At 40.9% G+C, this 22025-nt stretch overlaps 2 protein-coding genes across 2 annotated transcripts in view; both read right to left on the bottom strand.

The window, feature by feature from the left end:
- Positions 1 to 226: 226 nt before the first annotated feature.
- On the bottom strand, positions 227 to 11402 carry LOC146992202 (vascular cell adhesion protein 1-like). The gene is made up of 10 exons (XM_085790276.1): positions 11181 to 11402; positions 10427 to 10693; positions 9959 to 10288; positions 8828 to 9082; positions 8663 to 8673; positions 6250 to 6407; positions 3430 to 3689; positions 2956 to 3285; positions 1349 to 1603; positions 227 to 732 (listed from the first exon to the last, which is right to left on the bottom strand). Exons 1-10 carry the CDS (start codon positions 11254 to 11256, stop codon positions 584 to 586), a joined length of 2091 nt encoding a protein of 696 aa, XP_085646402.1. The 5' UTR covers positions 11257 to 11402; the 3' UTR covers positions 227 to 583.
- A 2273-nt stretch (positions 11403 to 13675) lies between these two features.
- The window catches only part of gtf3c1 (general transcription factor IIIC subunit 1), a 32416-nt gene continuing 24066 nt past the window's right edge, over positions 13676 to 22025 (bottom strand). The window contains exons 35-40 of the mRNA XM_085784542.1: positions 21496 to 21635; positions 21032 to 21136; positions 20591 to 20883; positions 18583 to 19565; positions 16532 to 16718; positions 13676 to 14121 (exon numbers count right to left, since the gene is read on the bottom strand). Of these exons, the coding sequence (XP_085640668.1) occupies positions 13885 to 14121; positions 16532 to 16718; positions 18583 to 19565; positions 20591 to 20883; positions 21032 to 21136; positions 21496 to 21635 (1945 nt within the window). The 3' untranslated portion in view covers positions 13676 to 13884. The remainder of the gene's footprint in view (positions 14122 to 16531; positions 16719 to 18582; positions 19566 to 20590; positions 20884 to 21031; positions 21137 to 21495; positions 21636 to 22025) is intronic.

Raw genomic sequence — 22025 nt, 5'->3', positions numbered from 1 at the left:
GAATACCATATCAATAGATGAGACCTGTGCCCACATTTTAAAGTTTAAATGGAGTCTCTAGGTGAAAGTATGCTGGAGCAGTACATGTTTGAAAAAGTCCAAGAATTTTTCTTTTTTTTCACCTTCTCTGCACTTTTTCGTGACAAAAATTTGCATTCGGTGTAGAGGAAAGAGTTAGCACACTGATCTTGATCCAGCCACCTGTTTTTTTTTTAGTCATAATTCACCTGGGTGCTCTCAAAATTCTAGGAGGAGGAGCAAACTGAAATTTGACACAGAAGATGAATAATAATAAGAAACACGCAGGATAACAATAGTGACCTCAGTATCTGCAGAGGTCCATGCCTTGGAGTCTTCAGCCATGTGGCACTAATACAAGTGAAACAATATGACTGAAACTTTATTTTGCCAAAAAAAGAGAGAGAGAAAAAAAACTCATTAAGCAGGATTTCTTTTGTACAAGTCTATATTTTAAATTTTAGGAAAATCCTACAGACTCTACTTTTGAATGCTCATGAAATCTCAAAGGAGGCACACACAAAAAAGAGACCAATCGTCTGACTTCAGCTTTACCTTCATAGCTTCAGAGACTCTTAATTACATGTAATAAAAACACAAAACACATTATAAACCTGTTCATCAGTATGGTACTGCTGGCATTGCTTCTCATGGTAGTCGTGGTTGTCAAGGTCGTCGTGGTTGTCATGGTTGTCGTGGTTGTTTGTGGTATCCCTAAAGACACAAAAGACACAGTTGACATATGATGCTATCGATTGACAGACATGATGTACAGACATCAGAAGATATTCCTGTGGCTCCAATAGATCAGAGTTTTGTTTTGTTTTGTTTATAGGAGGGCTATTTTTGTTTAGATCCATTAATCTTCTGCTGTTTATCTTTCGGTCCACACATAATCCATTAGTTGAATTAGCAGAAATAATTACAGCAAATCACAAAAATAATTAAAGCTGCAAGCGGCGACGAACGGGCCCTCGCCCCATGCAACCGGGGGGCTGGAACATAAACTTAATCTTGGATAGGAAGAGCAACGTGTCCATTCCCTTTGCGCAAACAAATAACCTCCTTTATCGTCAGATTCTACTGTCCCTTCCGGCTTTTTTTGTAGCAGCTGTAACTTGGTACTGCTATGAAGATGATAATCACAATCAAAGCTACTACTATCCCAATAATGATGTATACGAGGATGTCGGCTGCAGAAAAAACAGAATATTAGACAAATACCAGAGCAGCCACAATGAACTTCCTTTTCTGTTTTTACACAAAATTTTTTACTACTACTACTACTACTACTACTACTAATATTAATTTTAACGAACTTCAAACTCACCTTTGACATTCACATTATACGTCACAGTGTCATTCCCCATGCTGTTGCTGACTGTGCAGGTGTACTCCCCTCCTTGCTCAGTAGTCACAGAATCAATAATGAAAATGCTATTGTTCATAGGGGAGGAGTTTGGTTGTGGTGAGCTCCAGGAGTAGGAGGGTTGAGGGTTTCCCACAGCCGAACAGTTCAGCTCCAGATGCTCTCCCTCTGTGATGGTGACATTATTTTGTGTTGGCACCACAGGCCGGGGCTTATCTGTGTGTTTGTGGAGGGATGGAGAAACACAATGTGTCATGACGGCAACATGGAAAAACTTTCGGAAAATCAAATCTTATCCATCATGTATTGTGAACGAGCAGAGCTGGAAAGTACCACATTTCTTTCACCACAGCACTTTACCCAATTTGGTATTTTAAATGAACTTTCCGTTTCTGCTGCAATATGCAGTTATTGATATGATCTTACTGAGTTTAGAGCTTCTGTGTAGTCATTGATATGATCTTAAGAGAGACTGCAAGTAGCTCAGTTAAAGTTAAAGTTGAGCTAAACACTAATATCAGTATGTTAGCATGCTATTCTTAGCATTAAAAACACATATGGGTGCGCTCAAGTTGTACCTGCAAATCTGGAACGACCCCTGAAATCCAATCTCCAACTTGGAAAGTCGGAAGAATCCCTGAAGCCCCGACATAAGAATTCAAGATGGCTGACACTCACTTAAACATTTGCTGGCACTCTATGTGCATAGCCTGCTGTCCGTATCCCTGACCATTTTCCTATGCTGTTTGTATGTGTAAAACAGCCTGGAGTTGTCAAAATAGTATTTGCTATCAATTATCATCATTGCATGTTTTGTTTAGAAGTTTGTACAGCTTTTTAAAACACGTTTTAAATTGTTAGCATTGAAATCCAACATCTCCAAGTATGAAATGGTTGTTTTTTTTGGTTCGATATATTAACCAGCCATTTTTTCGACTTCTCAACTTGGAGGAGATGACTTCCCGAGCTCCAAGTTTGGACTTCTAGTGTAAATGGGACGGACCAATAAACTGCTAAGGCTCATGGGAATGTGTAAATGAACTAATGACCCCTCATGATCTCGTTGGATTGGACTGCTGTGGATCATTCAGTCCATCCTGATGCTAAATTTTGTGGCAAGGCAATCCATCCATTAGCTGTCACATATTATATATATTTATTTATATTTCGGATGCGTTTGTAATTTAACCAATCATCCACATACACACCCAGCAGATGTGGTTATTTTGGAGCTATATATTTGACCACCTGACAAATCTGGGATAACCTATAGTCTATATTTTACTATTAGCTCTACTGTTGGTCTCTTAAAAGGTTTTCTCTGCTTAATGCTCCTATACAGTATGTTCACTTGCTTCTGCTGGCCTTGTTGTTGTGGTCCAGATAATCACAACAACAATGATACAAAAAATGATACGAAAAATGAAATATACCCGGCAATAACCTCCTTTGTCTATGTAAAAATAGGATTTGGGCAGCTTTAAGTGAATCACATAATACTCCAATGATAACTCCAATAGAAGCCAGATAATGATGATGATGATGATAATAAGTGTTGTCAGACTCACAGAGCACAGAAACAGTAGCTGTATGTGATGACACCACTGGAGGGGGCTGTGGTCCTTCAGGTCCCAGTTCCAGTTTGGCCTCACACCAGAACTGGACTTCATCGTCGTCTTTAGTGGGGGTGATGTGATGATAGAAGGTCTCACTGACTGGTTTCTCTCCTGTCTGGTTGGACTTTAGTTGAGTCAGCAGTGTTTGTCCTCTGTAGAAGGTCACGGTCAGGTTTTTAATAGGAGCGACGTCCTGTACTTCACACTGCAGAGCGTAGTTACGATTCTCAGACATCGGTCCAGTGTGATTAACGAAGCTGAAGGAGACCTTGTCTGGAGGCTCTGTGGAGACAAACAGAGATGTAAGAGACAGAAATACAAAGACCAGCTGGATGTGAATCCTGATCTCTGTATATGAAAGAACAAATAAAGGAAAGACTCACTGGTGTGTGAGTGTGGATTTTATTCAACAGTGAGTTAACTTACTGTACACAGTTATGGGCAGGTCGGTAGAAGACTGGTGACCAGACTCAGCAGTATAGTAGCAGTAGGCAATCGTGTTCCATTCAGTCATCTCTTCAACTTCCCACAGAATTGTGTTTCCGTTCTTTGTTGTCTTTCCAAATGCTTTTTCAAATTCATAAACGTCGTATGTACAGTTTGGACACACGAAGCACGAGACATTGACTGGGTCACCATACTTCACCACCAGTCTGGGTGGAGTGATCACAGGAGGATCTGTACAGCTTATATCTGTAAGAAAGACATGAGAGGATGTGATTTTAAACAGAGTCGCAATCATATATTGCCAAAACATCTAAAATTGTAATTCCACAATCACAAGCTATACATCTTCTACGTCAATTTTAGATTTACAGTACAGCATGTAATAATAAGCAAAATAAAAACATCCCCATTAAAAAAACCTTGTAGGGGAAAGTGGGGTAAGTTGAGCCACTTTTTGTATTCAGGATCACTACATCAAGACAATTATAGTTTTGTTCTTAACTAACACATCTGCATATATTTCAGGAAGTTTTGCATCCCTACAAATTAACAGAATGAGTGTAAATATAACTGTTTTTAAAATATAATATGTAAAAAAAAAAGTGGTCTTGTGACTCATAGGAGTGGGGTAAATTGATCAGTACCGGTTCACCCAATACGCATGTTGCGTAGGGCCCCGCAAAATGGCCTACCGCACGTGTTGGCCTACCGGATTCCTAGCAAGACAGCGTCTAGCGCGCCACGATGAAGCGGAGTTATCCCTCGGGGAATTAAGGGGGAAGAAACAGCTGACAATGACCTGCGGGAACAGCAGTCAGGTAACTCTCCTCTCCGGGTGGGAGAGTGGGAGGGACTAGTCCGTCTTTGACCTGCATTAACAGAGTGGTGAGCCCTGGGTGAACCCCGGTCTCTGTGTGCGTCTTGCTGGCTTCTATGATTTTAGTTGTAGGCTAGTGTAGTTACAACTGCACTTGAAAAAAAATGGAAAGTAATGGATAAATATTGACTAAGATTGAATTTGGTTGCTTGGATACAGGCAAATTTAGATGCAGATATCTTAGTGAATTAAATAAAACTTGTGAAATATTGTGACAATGGTGCTAAAAAAATGATAATATAATAAATAATAATATACATAATTACCTACATTTGAAAGTAAAACAAGTGCAGCCAATTTGATGGAGCTGAATTAATAGTAGCCTTATCTATAGTTTAGTTTTATTTAATGGTGAGTTATTTCAAACATTAACATGCATGTCCAACATGTAAGACTGTATGATTGTTTGTTTACACATTTAGTTTGATTTGTTCTGAATTTATTCTTAGTTAGACAAACAGTCTAAATTCTAAATTTTCTTTTTCTGTTTACTTATTGTTTACTCTGATTGATGTTATTTTTCTTTATTTACTTTTTTCTTTCTGGTTTGTTACTTTTCTTTTAATGACATGTATTGACAGAAATAAACTATACTAAGCTAAACTAAAACTAAACAGTGCAATATGTTTAAAGGGGGGGTGAGTGGAAACACTGGGTGTCAGGTGTGACTGTTGAAAGTTTTTGGTGTTCAGTTAGGATGGCCCTTAGCAGAATTTTGCCTAGGGCCCCATGGAGGTCTGAACCGGCTCTGAAATTGATCAACCCCCCCTTCTTTCCTTCCATCCATCTCCTACCTCCCACTTTACTTAATATTTCACCCGTCCAGGCTACAAGTGAACACAAACTGCAGGAACTTCCTGCTGAGCCACCAACTCACTGAGATTTGGGGAGTTTTGCAATTACGTGGCATCTTGGGAAGAATCCCAGATATTTTTCTTTGAAAGTAAAGTTTGGCACACTATAAACAACTTTTCCTGTTTATAGGAACATACTTACTGTAATCACAAACATACAGAATCTTGATTTAATAATTTGGACATACGTATACAGCCAAAATATATTCATTAAGTGTATAGGTGGCTCAACTTACCCCTGGCCAAATGGATCAACTTACCCCACAGCTACCTTGGCTTGGGTTTATTACTCCCACAGCTAAAGTGGTGCAGTTTCATGCTAAGTTTACTACCTCATGTTGTAGCTCATAGATACCACAACCCATGTATAAAACAAATTTACAATAATCCCTTTTGGTCTAAACACAATTCTCATAAAACTTATGATCGACAAAATTCACTTGCGAGAGTGAAAAAAGATTTTTGGGTCATAAATGTTAAACCAATTTACTCACATGGTTCTAACCTTCACAGACTCCATGAAATGATGCCTGCCTCCCAAATATTTGGTCACATGCTAATTTTTTCCTATAGTTTCCTAGAAACAAGGGGTGGGTCAACTTACCCACTGGCTCATCTTACCCCACTCTCCCCTACACTCTACATTTACACAAAGTCATGCTGTCTGTTTTTATTTATCACAAATATTTTCTTATCTTTCTTCAGTCATTTAGTTGTTAATTCAAGATGCTGAAAACCCATTTCCTACTTTTGCATTGAGACCATTACTATGGCGACGACTACTATTACTACCACTAATAATAATAATAATAACAACTTTTTTTAGACAGACAAATATGAGCTCAAATAAAATCCAGAGGGATGAAAGCCCAAATAAATCTACAAAAGAGTACAACAGTCTGTGTGTTTTGAGCTGTAAAGATGCAGTTCAGTATAGATCGTCACAGTAATAATTACTAATAATCATAATATGATTATTAATTAACTGATTGATTAATAATATGATTATTAATATGGCTTCATGACAATAGCCCCCCTTTTGTGAATTACAGATAGAAACTGCTTCACTTACCACAACTGTAGACATGGAAGTCAAACAGAGAAGTCACCAGAAAAAACACTGAAACAATCCAAAATGTAGTTCCCATTCTTATGAGAAAAGAAAAGAAAACTCGTTGAAATGAATCCTGACGGTGTTCGGGGGTTGAATGAGCTACAGGAGTTAACTACCTTTGATAAATATACTAGAACAATGTTGTTTTTACACTACACGCCCTCTCTCCCTTGTGTCTCCAAAAGCTGGAAGCCTGTGATGTAAAGTAGCTGCGGATCAGGAAGCTGGTGAGGCCTGTTTACAGACCTTTGCTTCCTAAACAGAGCTGAGTGACATGACATGAAACCTGTGATCAAACGGTCACATATTCTACTTTTTGTATTTAGAAAGTTGTCTATGTGGATGCTGAGGAGGTTGAGGGGCTAAGTAAGAAGTCAGGTTTTCAACAGCTGAAATAAATGATTTACTTTTTCTGCTTGCAATAAATTAAAGTTAAAGCAGAAGTAAGTGATATATTTGTGTTAATATAAGTCTTAAATAGTTATATCTTCCGACAGCAATCACTTACATAGAGTGTTTGGACCGAAACACGGGTCTGTCAGTCACTCTGCTCTGCTCTGAGTCGAGGAGAAAACATTTATCGTATCCTACAGTTTTTATCCAATGAGGAGAGAGAACGGCATGCAGGGCTGTGTGTGCAGCGGTGCAGCCAAGGAACGCCGTGAATGTGGTGACGTAGCGACGAGGACTATTATGGTGCGTTCAAGGAAACTCGTATTTTTCCGACCGTGAAGTGGTACCAGTTCGATCTGGTACGAGTTCACCGGTCGGAAGTTACGAGTGGCCGTTATAGTGACTTTCACTGGTAAAACAGGTCGGAAAAACACGAGTGGGTTGCCTGGAACGCTACAAAGTCTTAAGTTGTGACTTGAAGCTGTAATTTACGATTTCAAAAGCCTGCCTGGAACGCAGCATTAGCGAAAACGACCGGACCACTTACTTCTGCTTTAAGTGTAGTGTGTCTGTATTTTGGGGGGAAAAACCCCTGTGCGGTGTATTTGAAGAATCAGTCCAAGCACTGGAGTTTCCCCTCAAAGCCTCAGAGATTCACAATTCTAACAAAATCAAGCTAATAACAACAAAATCTCACAAACAGTAAAAACTTACAAACTACTTATTATTTCCAGTTCAGATTATTACACACATTTTCTTATTTTGTCACAATAAAACTTGGCCAAGTGTGTCTGAAAAAAAACTTTTTATTTATGCAATGGTACAAGGTCAGACAATGGTACAAGGTCGTACACTGGATGAGTGAAATAGGGCCAGTCTGTTAATTTTAAGTTTTTTAAGTTAAATAGTAAAAGGAAGATCATGGCTTTAACATAATGGTGCATCAACATTGTGCTGTACAACTTTAATTACTGTTAATCGTAGGGTATCTTGTTCAATGCAACAGCTTTACATTAAATACCAATGAAAGAGCCAGAGAAAGCTTATCTTTACAAAAGTTACAGTGTAAGGCTCACCATTATACAGCATATGAGTTTGGTTCCTCTTTTTACTGTCACCCACCTAACACTAAAAGCTCAAGCTTTCAGTGGTTGAGTTACGGCTGGGAAGTTCAATCATTCTATCATTCTATCATTCAATTTTAATCATTCTTTTACAAATAGACATAAAAACTGGGTCTTACAAATGATGTGCAAGAGCAATAAAAATACACATTTGTCAACCCCCTACAGTACCAAACTCATCATTCAAACTTCAAGCATGTTGATATTTAACATTTTTTCTTACTCAGTTCCCATGAAAATACCAGAACAGTAAGTAAACCTTACTCAAGGTGAGATTAACCAGAAGGCGACACGCTGTGGGGCCTCAGAGCACAAGTTGAAAGTTGACTTGAACTCTTTTTTTCCCCTCTCACTGGGCATCAGGAGAGAAATGATGATGAGAGAGATATCATTTAACATCAGTCAATTGCCAGATGCTGATGGAGTTGGTGTTCGGCATCGTAAACGTTGCAGTTGAACACAGAACAACTGCTCCAGTGCAGGCTGTCTGAACACATTTCCTATACTTTCCCACAGACTTAATCTTAGATAGGAAGAGCAACGTGTCCTTTCCCTTTGCGCAAACGAATAACCTCCTTTATCGTCAGATTGTACTGTCCCTTCCGGCTTTTTTTGTAGCAGTACATTGTTGCTGCTATGAAGATCACAATCGAAGGAACTACTATCCCAATAATGATGTATACCTGCTACCCGTTTTCTTTTGTTTTTCTTTTAGCCATAATTCACCTGGGTGCTCTCAAACTATAGGTGTAGTAGCAAACTGTCCCGTCCGGCATTTTTTGTAGCTTAGTACTGCTATGAAGATGATAATCACAATCAAAGCAACTACTATCCCAATAATGATGTATACGAGGATGTTGGCTGCAGAAAAAACAGAAGAGAGAATATTAGACGTCAGACCAATGTCACAAATACCAGAGCAGCCACAATGAACTTCCTTTTCTGTTTTTACACAAACTATTTTACTACTACTACTACTACTATTAATTTTAACAATAACGAACTTCAAACTCACCTTTGACATCCACATTATACGTCACAGTGTCCTGCCCCACTCTGTTGCTGACTGTGCAGGTGTACTCCCCTCCTTGCTGAGTAGTCACAGAATCAATAATGAAAACGCTATTGTTCATAGGGGAGGAGTTTGGTTGCGGTGTGCTCCAGGAGTATGAGGGTTGAGGGTTTCCCTCAGCCGAACAGTTCAGCTCCAGGCGCTCTCCCTCTACGATGGTGATACTATTTTGTGTTAGCACCACAGGCCGGGGCTTATCTGTGTGTTTATGGAGGGAGGGAGAAAGACATTGTGTCATGACGGCAACATGGAAAAACTTTTGGAAAATCAAATCTTATCCATCATGTGATGTGAAAGAGCAGAGCTGGAAAGTACCACATTTCTTTCACCACAGCACTTTACCCAATTTGGTATTTTAAATGAACTTTCAGTTTCTGCTGCAACATGCTGTTTTGCTTTTCCACATGATTTAATAATAAAATGTTTCACTTTCTAATCTCTTACCCTTTTGACCTTCTAGATATTTTGCAGATCAATGTTTTATACACAAAACATATGATCATTTTACTTCATTAATCTGGGGGTGGGCATGATACAAGTCAGTATTGTTGTTAGTGAACTATTGTTATTAGGTTTAACTAGATTCTTTTTTTTTTAAAATTTCCGTTTTACCATTGCTCCTTTTATGTACAGTAATTTAACCTCCTTTGCGCTTTAACCACTGCACCACGCACCGCCCCTCCAATTTCTCTCTCACACTGACTGTGGACACAAACCCCGGCAATTCCTTTGCCAGGAAGTCGACACCAAACACCTGACTGACCTTTGTGTGTAGAGTCTATACAACATTATCATGGATAAATCAACCTAAACCTGTTGTTGTTTTAAGCTGCTAAACGCTCCACTATGTTCACTTGCTTCTGCTATTGTTGTTGTGGTCCAGATAATCCCAACAACAATGATACAAAGGCTATAAATGCTATACATGAAAAATGAAATATACCCGGTAATAACCGCCTTTGTCTATGTAAAAATAGGATTTGTGAATCACATGATACTCTACTCCAATAGAAGCCAGATAATAATGATGATGATGATGATGATAATAATAATAATAAGTGTTGTCAGACTCACAGTGCACAGAAGCAGTAGCTGGATGTGATGACACCATTGGAGGGGGCTGTGGTCCTTCAGGTCCCAGTTCCAGTTTGGCCTCACACGAGAACTGGACTCCATCGTCGTCTTTAGTGGGGGTGATGTGATGATAGAAGGTCTCACTGACTGGTTTCTCTCCTGTCTTGGTGGATTGTAGTTGAGTCAGCAGTGTTTGTCCTTTGTAGAAGGTCACAGTCAGGTTTTGAATAGGAGCGACGTCCTGTACTTCACACTGCAGAGTGTAGGGACGATTCTCAAACATCGGCCCAATGTGATTAACGAAGCTGAAGGAGACCTTGTCTGGAGGCTCTGTGGAGACAAACAGAGATGTAAGAGACAGAAATACAAAGACCAGCTGGATGTGAATCGTGATCTCTGTATATGAAAGAACAAATAAAGGAAAGACTCACTGGTGTGTGGATTTTATTCAACAGTGAGTTAACTTACTGTACACAGTTATGGGCAGGTTGGTAGAAGACTGGCGACCAGAATCATCAGTATAGTAGCAGAAGGCAGCTGTGTTCCATTCAGTCATCTCTTCAACTTCCCACAGAATTGTGTTTGCGTTTTTTGTTGTCTTTCCCAATGATTTTTCAAAATCATAAACAGGGTATATACAGTTTGGACACACGGAGCACGAGACATTGACTGGGTCACCATGCTTCACCACCAGTCTGGGTGGAGTGATCACAGGGGGATCTCTACAGTCTGGATCTGTAAGAAAGACATTAGAGAACGTGATTTTAAACAGAGTCGCAATCATATACTGCCAAAACATCTAAAATTGTAATTCCACAATCACAAGCTATACATCTTCTACATCAATTTTAGATTTACAGTACAGCATGTAATAAGCAAAATAAATGCAACATCCACATTAAAAAAAACCTTGTACACTCTACATCTACAGTAGCTACAAGAAGTCATGCTGTCTGTTTTTATTTATCACAAATATTTTCTTATCTTTCTTCACAGTCATTTAGTTGTTAATTCAAGATGCTGAAAACCCATTTCCTACTTTTGCATTGAGACCATTACAGTCTGTGTGTTGTGAACTGTAAAGGTGCAGTTCAGTAGAGATAGTCACAGTAATAATTAATCATCTGATTATTAACTGATTGATTAATAATATGATTATTAATATGACTTCATGACAATAGCCCCCCTTTTGTGAATTACAGATAGAAACTGCTTCACTTACCACAACTGTAGACACGGAAGTCAAACAGAGAAGTCACCAGAAAAAACACTGAAACAATCCAAAATGTAGTTCCCATTCTTACGAGAAAAGAAAAGAAAACTCGTTAACATGAATCCTGTTCGGGGGTTGAACGTGCTACAGGAGTTCACTGCCTATGATAAATATAGAACAATGTTGGCATGAACTGCGTGTTTTTACACTACACGCCCTCTCTCCCTCATGTCTCCAAAAGCTAGAAGCCTGTGAGATAAAGTAGCTGCAGATCAGGAAGCTGGTTGCTTATGTGTACGCTGAGGAGATTGAGGGGCTAAGGTTTTTAAAAGCTGAAATAAATGATTTTTGTAGCTTATTAGTAAAATAACAAATGTAATAAATAGGATATTCAAAGGATGTAATTAAGAGATGAAGTCCACAGTTTTTTATGCTTGCAATAAATGAAAGTTAAGTGTTAATATCCACGTAGTAAAAAAAAAAAAACCCCAGTGCTGTGTATTTGAAGAATTCAGTAGATGCACAGTCACAGACGACAGTATAAAGTGGCCAAACCCAGACACATGGTTTGTGGTTAAATGCAACAAAACAGGGAGGAGTTTCCTGTAACATTTCCTGGCGGCGTGAACCTCCGGTGTGCATACTGGACAGAGTTATGTTCACCACTCTAAACTCTTGACCAGTGCTGACAGCATTATTCTTTACAATCTCTGTATTTATCATCCTCTCATGTTGCTTCGTCATCTATACACAAATAGACGACTGGAAAGAAACAGCAGAGCATCAAACAGAGGGCGGTGTCGTGCTCACAAAGTTCAAAAGGTTAAAGAGGAAGTATTTGTACTTTTGCTTAAGTTATTTTTAAAGCAGAAGTAAGCGATCCGGTTGTTTTGGCTAACTTCTTGTCAGCCGATGGAGTCAGCAGTCCCCGCCCTCGTCCCTACATCACCACATTCACGCGCATCCCTTGGCTGCACACACAGTCACTCTGCTCTGCTGTAAGGGGCGGTCTTGCCCCTTACAGCAGAGCAGAGTGACTGACAGACCCGTGTTTCAGACCAAACACTCTATGTAAGTGATTGCCGTCAGAAGATAACTATTTAAGACTTATATTAACACAAACATTCCGCAAGTTACTTCTGCTTTAATGCACTTTTAGCAGGAAGTAGTCATAACATATTATCTTCTGTTATATACAAGTCAACAATATGCAAGTAGAGCAGAAAATATTAATTTATGAACAAAAGAAAACAGAGAAACCTACCTTATTATGGTCCCAGCTTCTCAAATGTGATGATTTGCAGCATTTTTCTTCTAAATTATATTAATATTTTAAGATGTTTACATCATCTCAGTTTGGTGTGTTAGCATAATATTTGCTAAATATTAAAACGTTGTGGAAAAACGAAAGATCTTTTTGAAGTTACAGTAGCTGTGTTTTCTTCTGCAGGTCCTTTGCTTGTCTCCTCACCTCGAGTCCAAATGCACAAGGTGGACAAATTGAAGAATTGTAGCAGGGACATGCACGGTTTGACTGTGTGGCGGCGTGTAAGGACAGATACCTGACAGATACTTGATATTGTCATTTTGCAGGTTGACTTCCTTTTGTTTTCTGCTCCAACACTGTGGGACTATCAAAAGGAATAATTTATCTTATTAAGTTGGTCAGCGCTCAGAGATGTTATTTTATTCTTGACACTTATTATGAAAACATGCCCGTATTCCTGTAAATGCTGCACTATTTCTGTGATTTTGACTTTTATTGGTGCTATGGAGTGAAGTTTTGGTGGGTGGACCCCAACTGTGTCTGGATTACGCAGGTAACAATAGACTTGCCGTGGTTCTGTGCCAAATGATAAAAGATGGCCTGCCTGTAAAAATACAGCGGAGGCAGGAAAAGAAAGGACAGGCTGCCAAATAGAAATAACAGATGAGAACAATGAGAGTTTAAAGTTATGAATTTAAAAATGCTTCATGGGGTAAACTAATGCATTCAATGGGTTTTAGGATACAAACAACGCAATCCCCATAGGATCCCTTTGATATCACGTGTGGGAAAGTCCTACAATATGTGGTTATCAGTGTCTACACTTGGTTGCAAACATCCTCACTACAAAATAACTTTCTCGTCCGTCCAACATAAATCCATCAGTGGAGAACAGAGATAACACAAGGAGTTGTTATCCATGAAAAACAGGATGGGATTGGGAAGCAAGTGACACTGCACAACCTTTCATTAGCACCAACACCCACTGAGATCACGTCTTGGCAGATTAACTTTTTCTGTATTCTTCATTAAAAACCTGAGGCACGTTGCTTCAAACTGACCCTGACTGGCAGCTGCAGGAAATTCACTTCACATCACCTCCACCTGAGTCTGAAGTTGAGCAGCTGGCCTGAGTCTCCTCTCTCTCTCTCTCTCTCTCCGCGATTCATTTTCCAAAGACAAAACTGAGCAGTGTGAGGCCCTGTCACAACACAGATTCATATCAACAAGTTTATACGATGACATTTGTATTTATTATTTCAAGTACAAAAACAAAATTGAACACAAATTTTAACTTTAGGACAAAATCAACAACCGAAATGTACAAAGAAACATCCCCCGTTCTGTAAAACCAGAATTTTTTTTAGTGACACTTTATAGGCGTCATTATCGGCCTGATACGTTTTCCCCATCATGTACCTGACGTGATGCCAGGTCGAGCGCAGGTCAGTGTTGGGTGGACGAGCACTTGGACGGTGTAGCGTTGTTCCAGTGGCGTTCGTTGGGCAGCACCTGGCTGAGCCGCAGGCAGCAGCTGACGGTAGGCTCATAGAAAACTTTGTCCGGTTCCTCGATCTCCAGCTCTGCCTCGCTTACCTTCAGCTGCACGGAGCGACTGAACAGCGACGGTTTAGGACCTTTCACCACAGTCTTTTTGGTCACGCAGCCCATGTCGATAAGCGCCTACAGAGAAGGAGAGGGACGGTGACACATTAGGCGACAAAAAGGCTATATTATTTTAGTATTGAGTATATTGTGTAAATATTAATATGCATTATTTAAATAGCTCAAATAAAAATGTCCTGATCATCACTTCTTCAACCTTAAAATGAGTTTTTCCACATCACTTAAATGCAGCAGGAAATAAAGACAAATAGAGGAACAAAATGAAGAAACACCAATAGACAAACTCATTTAGTTAATGTCAAATAATAACTATATGTTAATAGTTATAAATGACAGCATAGGATCACAAATATTGGGAGTTATCCACTGAAGAGGACTACTGACATTTCGGTAAAATAAAATGTGCTTTTCCAAACACGTTCCCGGAAACATACTGAATAACATTTGATAACATCATGATAAAAATCTGACGCCATGGTTCTCAGCAGGAAACGGTTGGACTGACTTCTCTGGGTGGGGAATACGTCTTTGCCCTAAGTGAAGTTAAGGGATAGTTCAACATTTTGGTAAATTGCCCTAATCCTTATAGTCATAGCAGTTGGTTCATCACCTTTAATTATCGGTGCATGTTGTTTTGAGATCAGTGGGGCAGAGATGTGAGCTGCTCAGTGAACACAGTGGAGGTGAATAGTGCTCAGCCTCATCATGTAACATTATGAGACTGAGTTGTTCTTGAGGCAAATACAGCCGTAACTACATTCCTGAAATGACTGCTGGGTGGAGTGATTTCAAAAGCACAAGTAGTTCAGAGTAATTGCTTCATGTGTCTATATTGTTAGATGATTATTTCATAGTGTGGTGAATGTGCAGGTCACAACTTGTCCACCAGAGCGTTTTGGAGTTATTGGATTGTGTATTTGATGAGTTTGATGAGGGACAGGGGACCTGTACCGTTCACCTTTATTGTGTTCACTGAGCAGCTCACATCTCTGCCCCGCCGATCTCAAAACAACATGCACCGATAATTAAAGGTAAAGAACCTACTGCTATGGCAATAGGGATTATGGTGAGGAGAATCTGCCAAAATGTTGAGCTATCTCTTTAAGTTTAAGTATCTTGGGGCATTGGAGTGAGGGGACACTGGAGCAGGAGACTGGCCGGAGAATCGGCGGGGCAGGAGCGGTATCGAAGTCGCTGTACCACACCTTTGTGGCGAAAAGAGAGCCGAGCCAAAAGACAAACTCTCCATCTACTGGTCGGTCTTCGTTCCTCCTCTCACCTACGATCATGAGCGATGGGTCGCTGAAAGAAAGAACGAGGTTGTGGATACAAGCCGGTGAAATGGGTTTTCTCAGGAGAGTGGCTGGGATAGTCTCCCACAGAGACAAGGTGAGAAATTCAGTCATCTGCAAGAGACTCAGATTAGACCCGCTGCTCCTGCTCCGCTGTGGAAAAAAGCCAGTTGAGGTGGTTCAGGCATCTGGTACGGATCCCGTCAGGGCGCCTCCTTAGGGAGTTGTTCCTGGCCGTCCAGCTGGGAGGAGGAGGCCACGGGGCAGACGAGGACAAGGTGGAGATATGGCATCTCCAAACAAACAAACCCGATGTTTTCACTTTCACAGAGTTGTTTTCTTGGCAAATGCAGAGACTGCTTGATGAAAAACTGCCCCTGAAGGCAACGTTTGCATGAATTTACCTCTAAAACAACTCTGTCTCGTAACGTTCCGTTATTATCTCATAGCGTGGTGAATGTGTAGGTCACAACTTGTCCACCAGAGCGTTTTGGAGTTGTTGGATTGTGTATTTGATGAGTTTGATGAGGGAAACCAAGAAATCCCATGAGCCTCCGTAGCGTAGCTCTGAGCAGCTCACGGCTCTGCTCTGCCGTTCTAAAAATAGCTTGCACCGACAATTAAAGGTAACAAACCTACTGCTATGACTATAGGGATTATGGCAAGGGGCCAATTTGCCAAAATGTTGAACTATCCCTTTAAGTGTGACATCTACGGGTAAAATCTAACATATTGGTCCGGTCCCGTGTTTGACCTCATATCAAACTACTTTGAAAGCTTTTATTTTGGCGGAACCACCTCTGACCCGTCTGTACAATGGGACAATTTGCCAAAATGTTGAACTATCCCTTTCATAAAAAGAAGACTGCAATATTTTTAATTTGAAAATTCTGAAAGGAAGTGTTGAGTTTCCTTAATGGTAGTTTAATAAAAGGAAAAGGAAAAAGGAAAGGCGCTGCTGTACTGGAGGGATAAGGAGTGTGTGTGGAAATGGACACGGTTTGTGTTATGAAAAAAAAAACAAAAACACTGATAAGCACACAGGAATCTTAGAGTTGTGTATTAACTAAAGAGCAGGAAATTAATTTACTCCTACATAACGTCTTGCTTTCTCCAAGTCTGTCTTGGAAGTGAATATTAAATACCCTCGTAAAATAGGGCGTTTTCCCGTTTACCTGCAGGATGTCCAGCACGGCCACCGGCTGCAGCACGTTTTTGTAGCGCTCCACCAGCACCTGCTGCGTGAGTCCGGGTCGGTACATGATGTGGTACATGATGCCCTCCAACATGCCCTTACACACCTGCCGGTTCAGCGTGCCGTCCACCATGCGCCACGGTCGGCTGACGAAGCTCACGTACTCACTGTGATGATGATGATGATGATGATGATGATGGAAACAGGAAGAAACAGGAGATGATCACACACACAGGAACAGGAAACACACATTTAACTGTTACAGGTGATTAGAGTCGGGCCGATTTCCAGTGTTTGTCAGTCTGGTTTGTTGTAGGAGCCAAACTGTTTTAGGGGCTGCTTACATCATCAAACTGTGCCAAAACCATCATAATGCTAAAACCATCTTCAATGTTGACCTTCACAGACTTTGAGGCCAGTTCCCATACGTCTGTGAGGTCATTTAAAGTCTTTCATACTGGTACATCTCAATAAATTAGAATACCATGGATCATTTTCAGAAGGGTTAGGGTTAAATGTATCCAAATTGGTCTTTTGTAATATTCAATTTTTTTGAGATACTACATTGTAGGTCTATGTAAGCCATAATCATTACAATGAAAAGAAATTAAATGCATAATGACATGAATGAATTAATTCTTATATAATGTGATGCAGTCTGCATTTTTACTGAATTTGCCATAGGAAATTACCCACAGTTCATAGGGTTATGACACAAAAACACAGAGCTCACAGGTTATTCAGAGCCAGAACTGTGTGTAGATATCTGTCCTATGAAGACAAGATGATCAGTTACATCTGTTTTCATCGGATCTGATTCAACATTTTACTCTTTTGTTTACAGTGCAACATGTTTTCATCAATCTGAGCCTTTGCAGCTGTGATGATTCAGGGTTCAGATGTTCAATGTGATTAAACATGTGCAATTTAACATTTAAGCACCAACATGAAGGAGATCATATTTCAGTTTTGGTGGTGGGTAAACCAGAGGTGTGGACTGGAGTCGCTACATTCTCATTCATGCAGATGTTCTCATCTGCTGAGTTAAAGGGATATTTCAACATTTTGGCAAATTGGCCCATTGCCATAATCCCTGTAGTTTTAGGAGTAGGTTCGTTACCTTTAATGGTCAGTGCATGTTGTGATGTTGCTACGCTACGGAGGCTCATGGGATTTCTTGGTTTCCCTCATCAAACTCATCAAATACACAATCCAACAACTCCAAAACGCTCTGGTGGACAAGTTGTGACCTGCACATTCACCATTATTTGACGAGGGAAACCAAGAAATCCCATGAGCCTCCGTAGCGTAGCTCTGAGCAGCTCGCGGCTCTGCTCCGCCGTTCTAAAAATAGCTTGCACCGACAATTAAAAGCAACGAACCTACTGCTATGACTATAGGGCAAGGGGGCAGTTGTCGGTCTGAGAAGTGAAGCTCACCTCCGCGTTCAAAAAACTGCAATCCCCTCGGATTCCTCTGGGGGCTGGTGTCAGAAGGGAGCATTCTCCATAGACCCCCATGTTAAAATCGCCGACTTTACATCCTCAGTAAACATGTTAAAAGCCTGGTGTCAGAACGTTTTTTCATCTCAATCGATAGTTTCTACCCCCGCACACACTCTGAGGGGGGTGAATTTTTTTTAACTCTACCGTTTTACTGTTATTAGATTAAAACTCTGGCCAATCAGGGCGCGGAAACGTTGAGTGACAGGTCTGGAGCGGTCCGGAGACAGGCTGCTTCGAGGCCAGTGGGCGGGTTCTCGGCCGGCCAATCCAACATGGCGCTGTTCAGGCCGCCATATTTGAGTCACAAAAACGACTCCCCAAAACCAATGGGTGACGTCACGGACGCTACGTCCATTCTTTTTACAGTCTATGCTATAGGGATTAATGGACCCAGTTTGCCAAAATGTTGAACTATCCCTTTACGTGCGACATCTACGGGTAAAATTTAACACACCGGTCCGGTCCGGTGTTTGACCTCATATCAAACTACTTTGAAAGCTTTTATTCTGTCACAGTCTGTACTCACCCAGCAGCACTCTGGGGAGAGGACACTTCTTCATCTCTTTCAGCGCAGACACTGGCGCGCCTCCTGGATCTCGTCACTCTCGTCGTTTCTTTCTGTCCCTCCTCAGTTTCCATCTTCTCTTCTCCTGCATCCTCCTTGTCTCCCTCCTTCTTCCCTTCTCCTCCATCCTCCTTTACTTCCTCTGTCTTCTCTTCTCCTGCATCCTCCTTTTCTCCCTCCATCTTTCCTTCTCCTGTATCCTCCTTTTCTCCCTCCATCTTCTCTTCTCCTGCATCCTCCTTTACTTCCTCTGTCTTCTCTTCTCCTGCAATCTCCTTTACCTCCTCCATCTTTCCTTCTCCTGTATCCTCCTTGTCTCCCTCCATATTTCCTTCTCCTCCATCCTCCTTTTCTCCCTCCATCTTCCCTTCTCCTGCATCCTCCTTGTCTTCCTCCATCTTCTCTTCTCCTGCATCCTCCTTTTCTCCCTCCATCTTCCCTTCTCCTGCATCCTCCTTTTCTCCCTCCATCTTCTCTTCTCCTGCATCCTCCTTTTCTCCCTCCATCTTCTCTTCTCCTGCATCCTCCTTTACTTCTTCTTCCTGGCTCGTCTGTTGTCTTCCTTCCTCTCCTCCCGCGTTCAGCTCTTTCTCTCCACTTCCCTCCTCTTCAGTCTCTTTCCGCTTTTCCAGCTGTGCTTCCTCGTTCCCTGCTTCCTCTCTCGTCTCGTCGCCGTTCTCGCCGTGTTCGGCCTCTCCTCTGTCCACAGCGGGTTTCTTGCTCGGCGGTTCCTCCGTGTCCTTGTGGCTCTCTCCTCTGCACCTCTTGCGCATGAAGGGGATGTTGTGCTCATTCTCCAAAAACGGCATGCTGCGAGATTTGAAGTACGCCTGGGACCACTGCTTGGTGTTTACGGTCAGCAGCCACGGGTCGGCGTGCTGCGTCAGCACCCAGCGGCGGTCCTGACCCCCGACTTTAAACACCTGGTTTTCTTCTTGTAAATCCTGGGGCGAAAAAAAAAGAAAAAAGAAGAGAAACACAGATCAGACAAACACAAACAGGAAGACGAAACAAAGAAACTGTTTGCTACACCCACCTTTCCTGAACACCAGTTATCCCTGTATGATATTGTCACAACTTGGCTCAAGGTTGGAAATATAAGGTGTGCAACAGTTTGGTTTCCTAAAGGCGAACTAGTGTCACCTCCAGATCAGATTATGATTTAGTTTAGTCTCAGATTCAGTTTTATAAATCCCAGTAAAGACCATGAAACACAAGAGTGAGCTGAGGTGTCGCCGTCTCACCCACCGAAGAGGGTGAGATTAACATATGGGGCATATGTGCATCTTTATGCCCCGGCTGCCTTGGAGGGGAAAACTTTATTTTTATTTTTATAATATATATATATATATTTTAGACTTATTTATTAGTCTACACTACATTTTGGCACCTACGCTCCTCTCTGCCTCGCATCGTCTCAGGAAATAACTGGGAAGGTTTCAGAATGTTTGTATTTTCTAACAGACTTGATGATACCTATCGTCTCCCTCCCTACGGCTTACCCTGAGAGAACCACAACAGATTCTTGTAAAAGGTTTGAAAGGTTGAGGCTCGATCCAAAAATGCTTTTATACAGCAAAAAAAACATGTTGTTTGATCCGAAACTGTTTAACACTATGAAAAACCCGAACCATGGCATGATTATGTAGTTTGATCCAACGCTAGACTGTGCTCTAACATGACATTTTTTTAATCCTAGGTAATAATTTGTAACCGATTAGCAGATTGCCTACTCGGGTACTCGAGTACCCAGGTAACCGTGCACATGCCTAAACACAATAGTTACTTTTCCTGGTAATTAGCTACTTTTATAATGCTTTTATAATGTAACTCAGTTACTTTTGGGGGAAAGGGTTAATTATTGACGATTGACTAATAGTCCCACATTACCAATGTAACAAGATCTGGAATTTGTCTTGTGCAGCTTCAGTTGAATTTCCTGCAACCATGCGCTCGTGCTTGTGTTTACCTCCATGTACTGCCGGGGGCTGCGGGTGCAGCCGGCCTGCAGCTCCTCCTGCTGCGCGTGAACCTGGTGGAGGTCTCGCAGGTCCAAACCGTTCTCACCGGCTTTGTCTAAGACGCTCCTCAGCCGAGCACACGCCTCGATGTCCTGAGGAGTGTATCCTCGTTCCACCAAACGCTTGTCGCACTCCTCCACGCTGCAGGAGGAGGAGGAGGGGGAGGGGGAGCACATGGAGTAGGTGAGGATGGGGGGCAGCAGGGAGGGGCCGCATTTAGTCAGGTCCAGTGGCGGGGAGCCTATGAACGAAGAGAGAGGAAAACAATCAATACATTTCTGCAGATCAAAAGAATAAAGTTTCTACAAGGGATCAACCAGAAATGATCAATACCGCGTCTGATCATCAGCCGATCGTTCACTTCATCTAGTGAATGTGTTGATACTTACCCTCCGTGTCGAATATGTTATGAGCAGGCGTGTTGCGTAGCTGCAACTTCATGGTACACGACTCCACCACAATGTTGTCATTAGTGTTGAGGTTACGTATTTTGACTGGAAGTGGAAAAAACACAAAAAATCTATTCAATTCAATTCAATACTTTATTGTCATTGTCACCCGCAACAACGAAACTGAGATAGAGCATCACAGTCCAGCATAATGACAACAATAATAATAATAGATAAAATGTGTTTTGTTTTTTACAAAATTTGAATGGTCAAAATATTTATTATTATTATTATTATTATTAGCTTCAGATTAATTCATTATTTCCTTATCAAAAAACCCTCTTAAAACAACTTATTTACACTGATGCAAACTAAATATGACAAGTATCAAATTCTCGCATCCCAGAGGTTAAAATCAGTTTGCTTGATAATCAATAGTCAGAATTGATCTGTGTGTACTGTACCGATGCCGGGGCAGCAGTATCCTCGCATCATCAGGTAGTTGGTGTGCGAGGCCTGATGCGCCTTCACCTCCAGCTTCTTCCTCCCCTCACACTCTTCACCGTCGTAGTCATCGTCATCCTCCTCCTCCAGCGCCGCCATGCTGAAAAAAACAAAATCCAAATCTTGATCAGTGTCTCAATCAATCAATTAAAGAAAATAAAGAAAATGGCCAATAATCAATTTACTGACATAAGAAAATGGAAACCTACATCTGAGAAGTTCCAACTTGATTTTGTTTGATTGATTGGTTTTCTATCTATCTATCTATCTATCTATCTATCTATCTATCTATCTATCTATCTATCTATCTATCTATCTATCTATCTATCTATCTATCTATCTATCTATCTATCTATCTATTATTTCTATCAATCAACCTGTTGAATAATTGAAAATAAATTCAGTTCTAGAAAGTGTGTTTTTAGAAGGTATAGTGTAGTCTATAAAAAAAAAGAACTCAAGATGAAATGCAATTTGGGTAAATTCATAA

The sequence above is a fragment of the Trachurus japonicus genome, chromosome 1, assembly GCF_045865225.1.
Source record: "Trachurus japonicus isolate A0001 chromosome 1, Traja_1.0".
NCBI lineage: Eukaryota > Metazoa > Chordata > Actinopteri > Carangiformes > Carangidae > Trachurus > Trachurus japonicus.
The sequence above is the reverse complement of the archived record's forward strand: the minus strand, read 5'-3'. Positions and strand labels throughout refer to the sequence as shown.

Excerpts from the sequence above, each read along its gene's own strand:
- LOC146992202 (XM_085790276.1), bottom strand. The coding sequence starts at position 11,256 with ATGGGAACTACATTTTGGATTGTTTCAGTGTTTTTTCTGGTGACTTCT. Across the intron at positions 9,083-9,958 it reads AGCTACTGCTTCTGTGCACT|ATAAGCCCCGGCCTGTGGTG; the intron begins GTGAGTCTGACA and ends ATAAACACACAG. Across the intron at positions 3,286-3,429 it reads CCTGCCCATAACTGTGTACA|AGCCTCCAGACAAGGTCTCC; the intron begins GTAAGTTAACTC and ends TTGTCTCCACAG.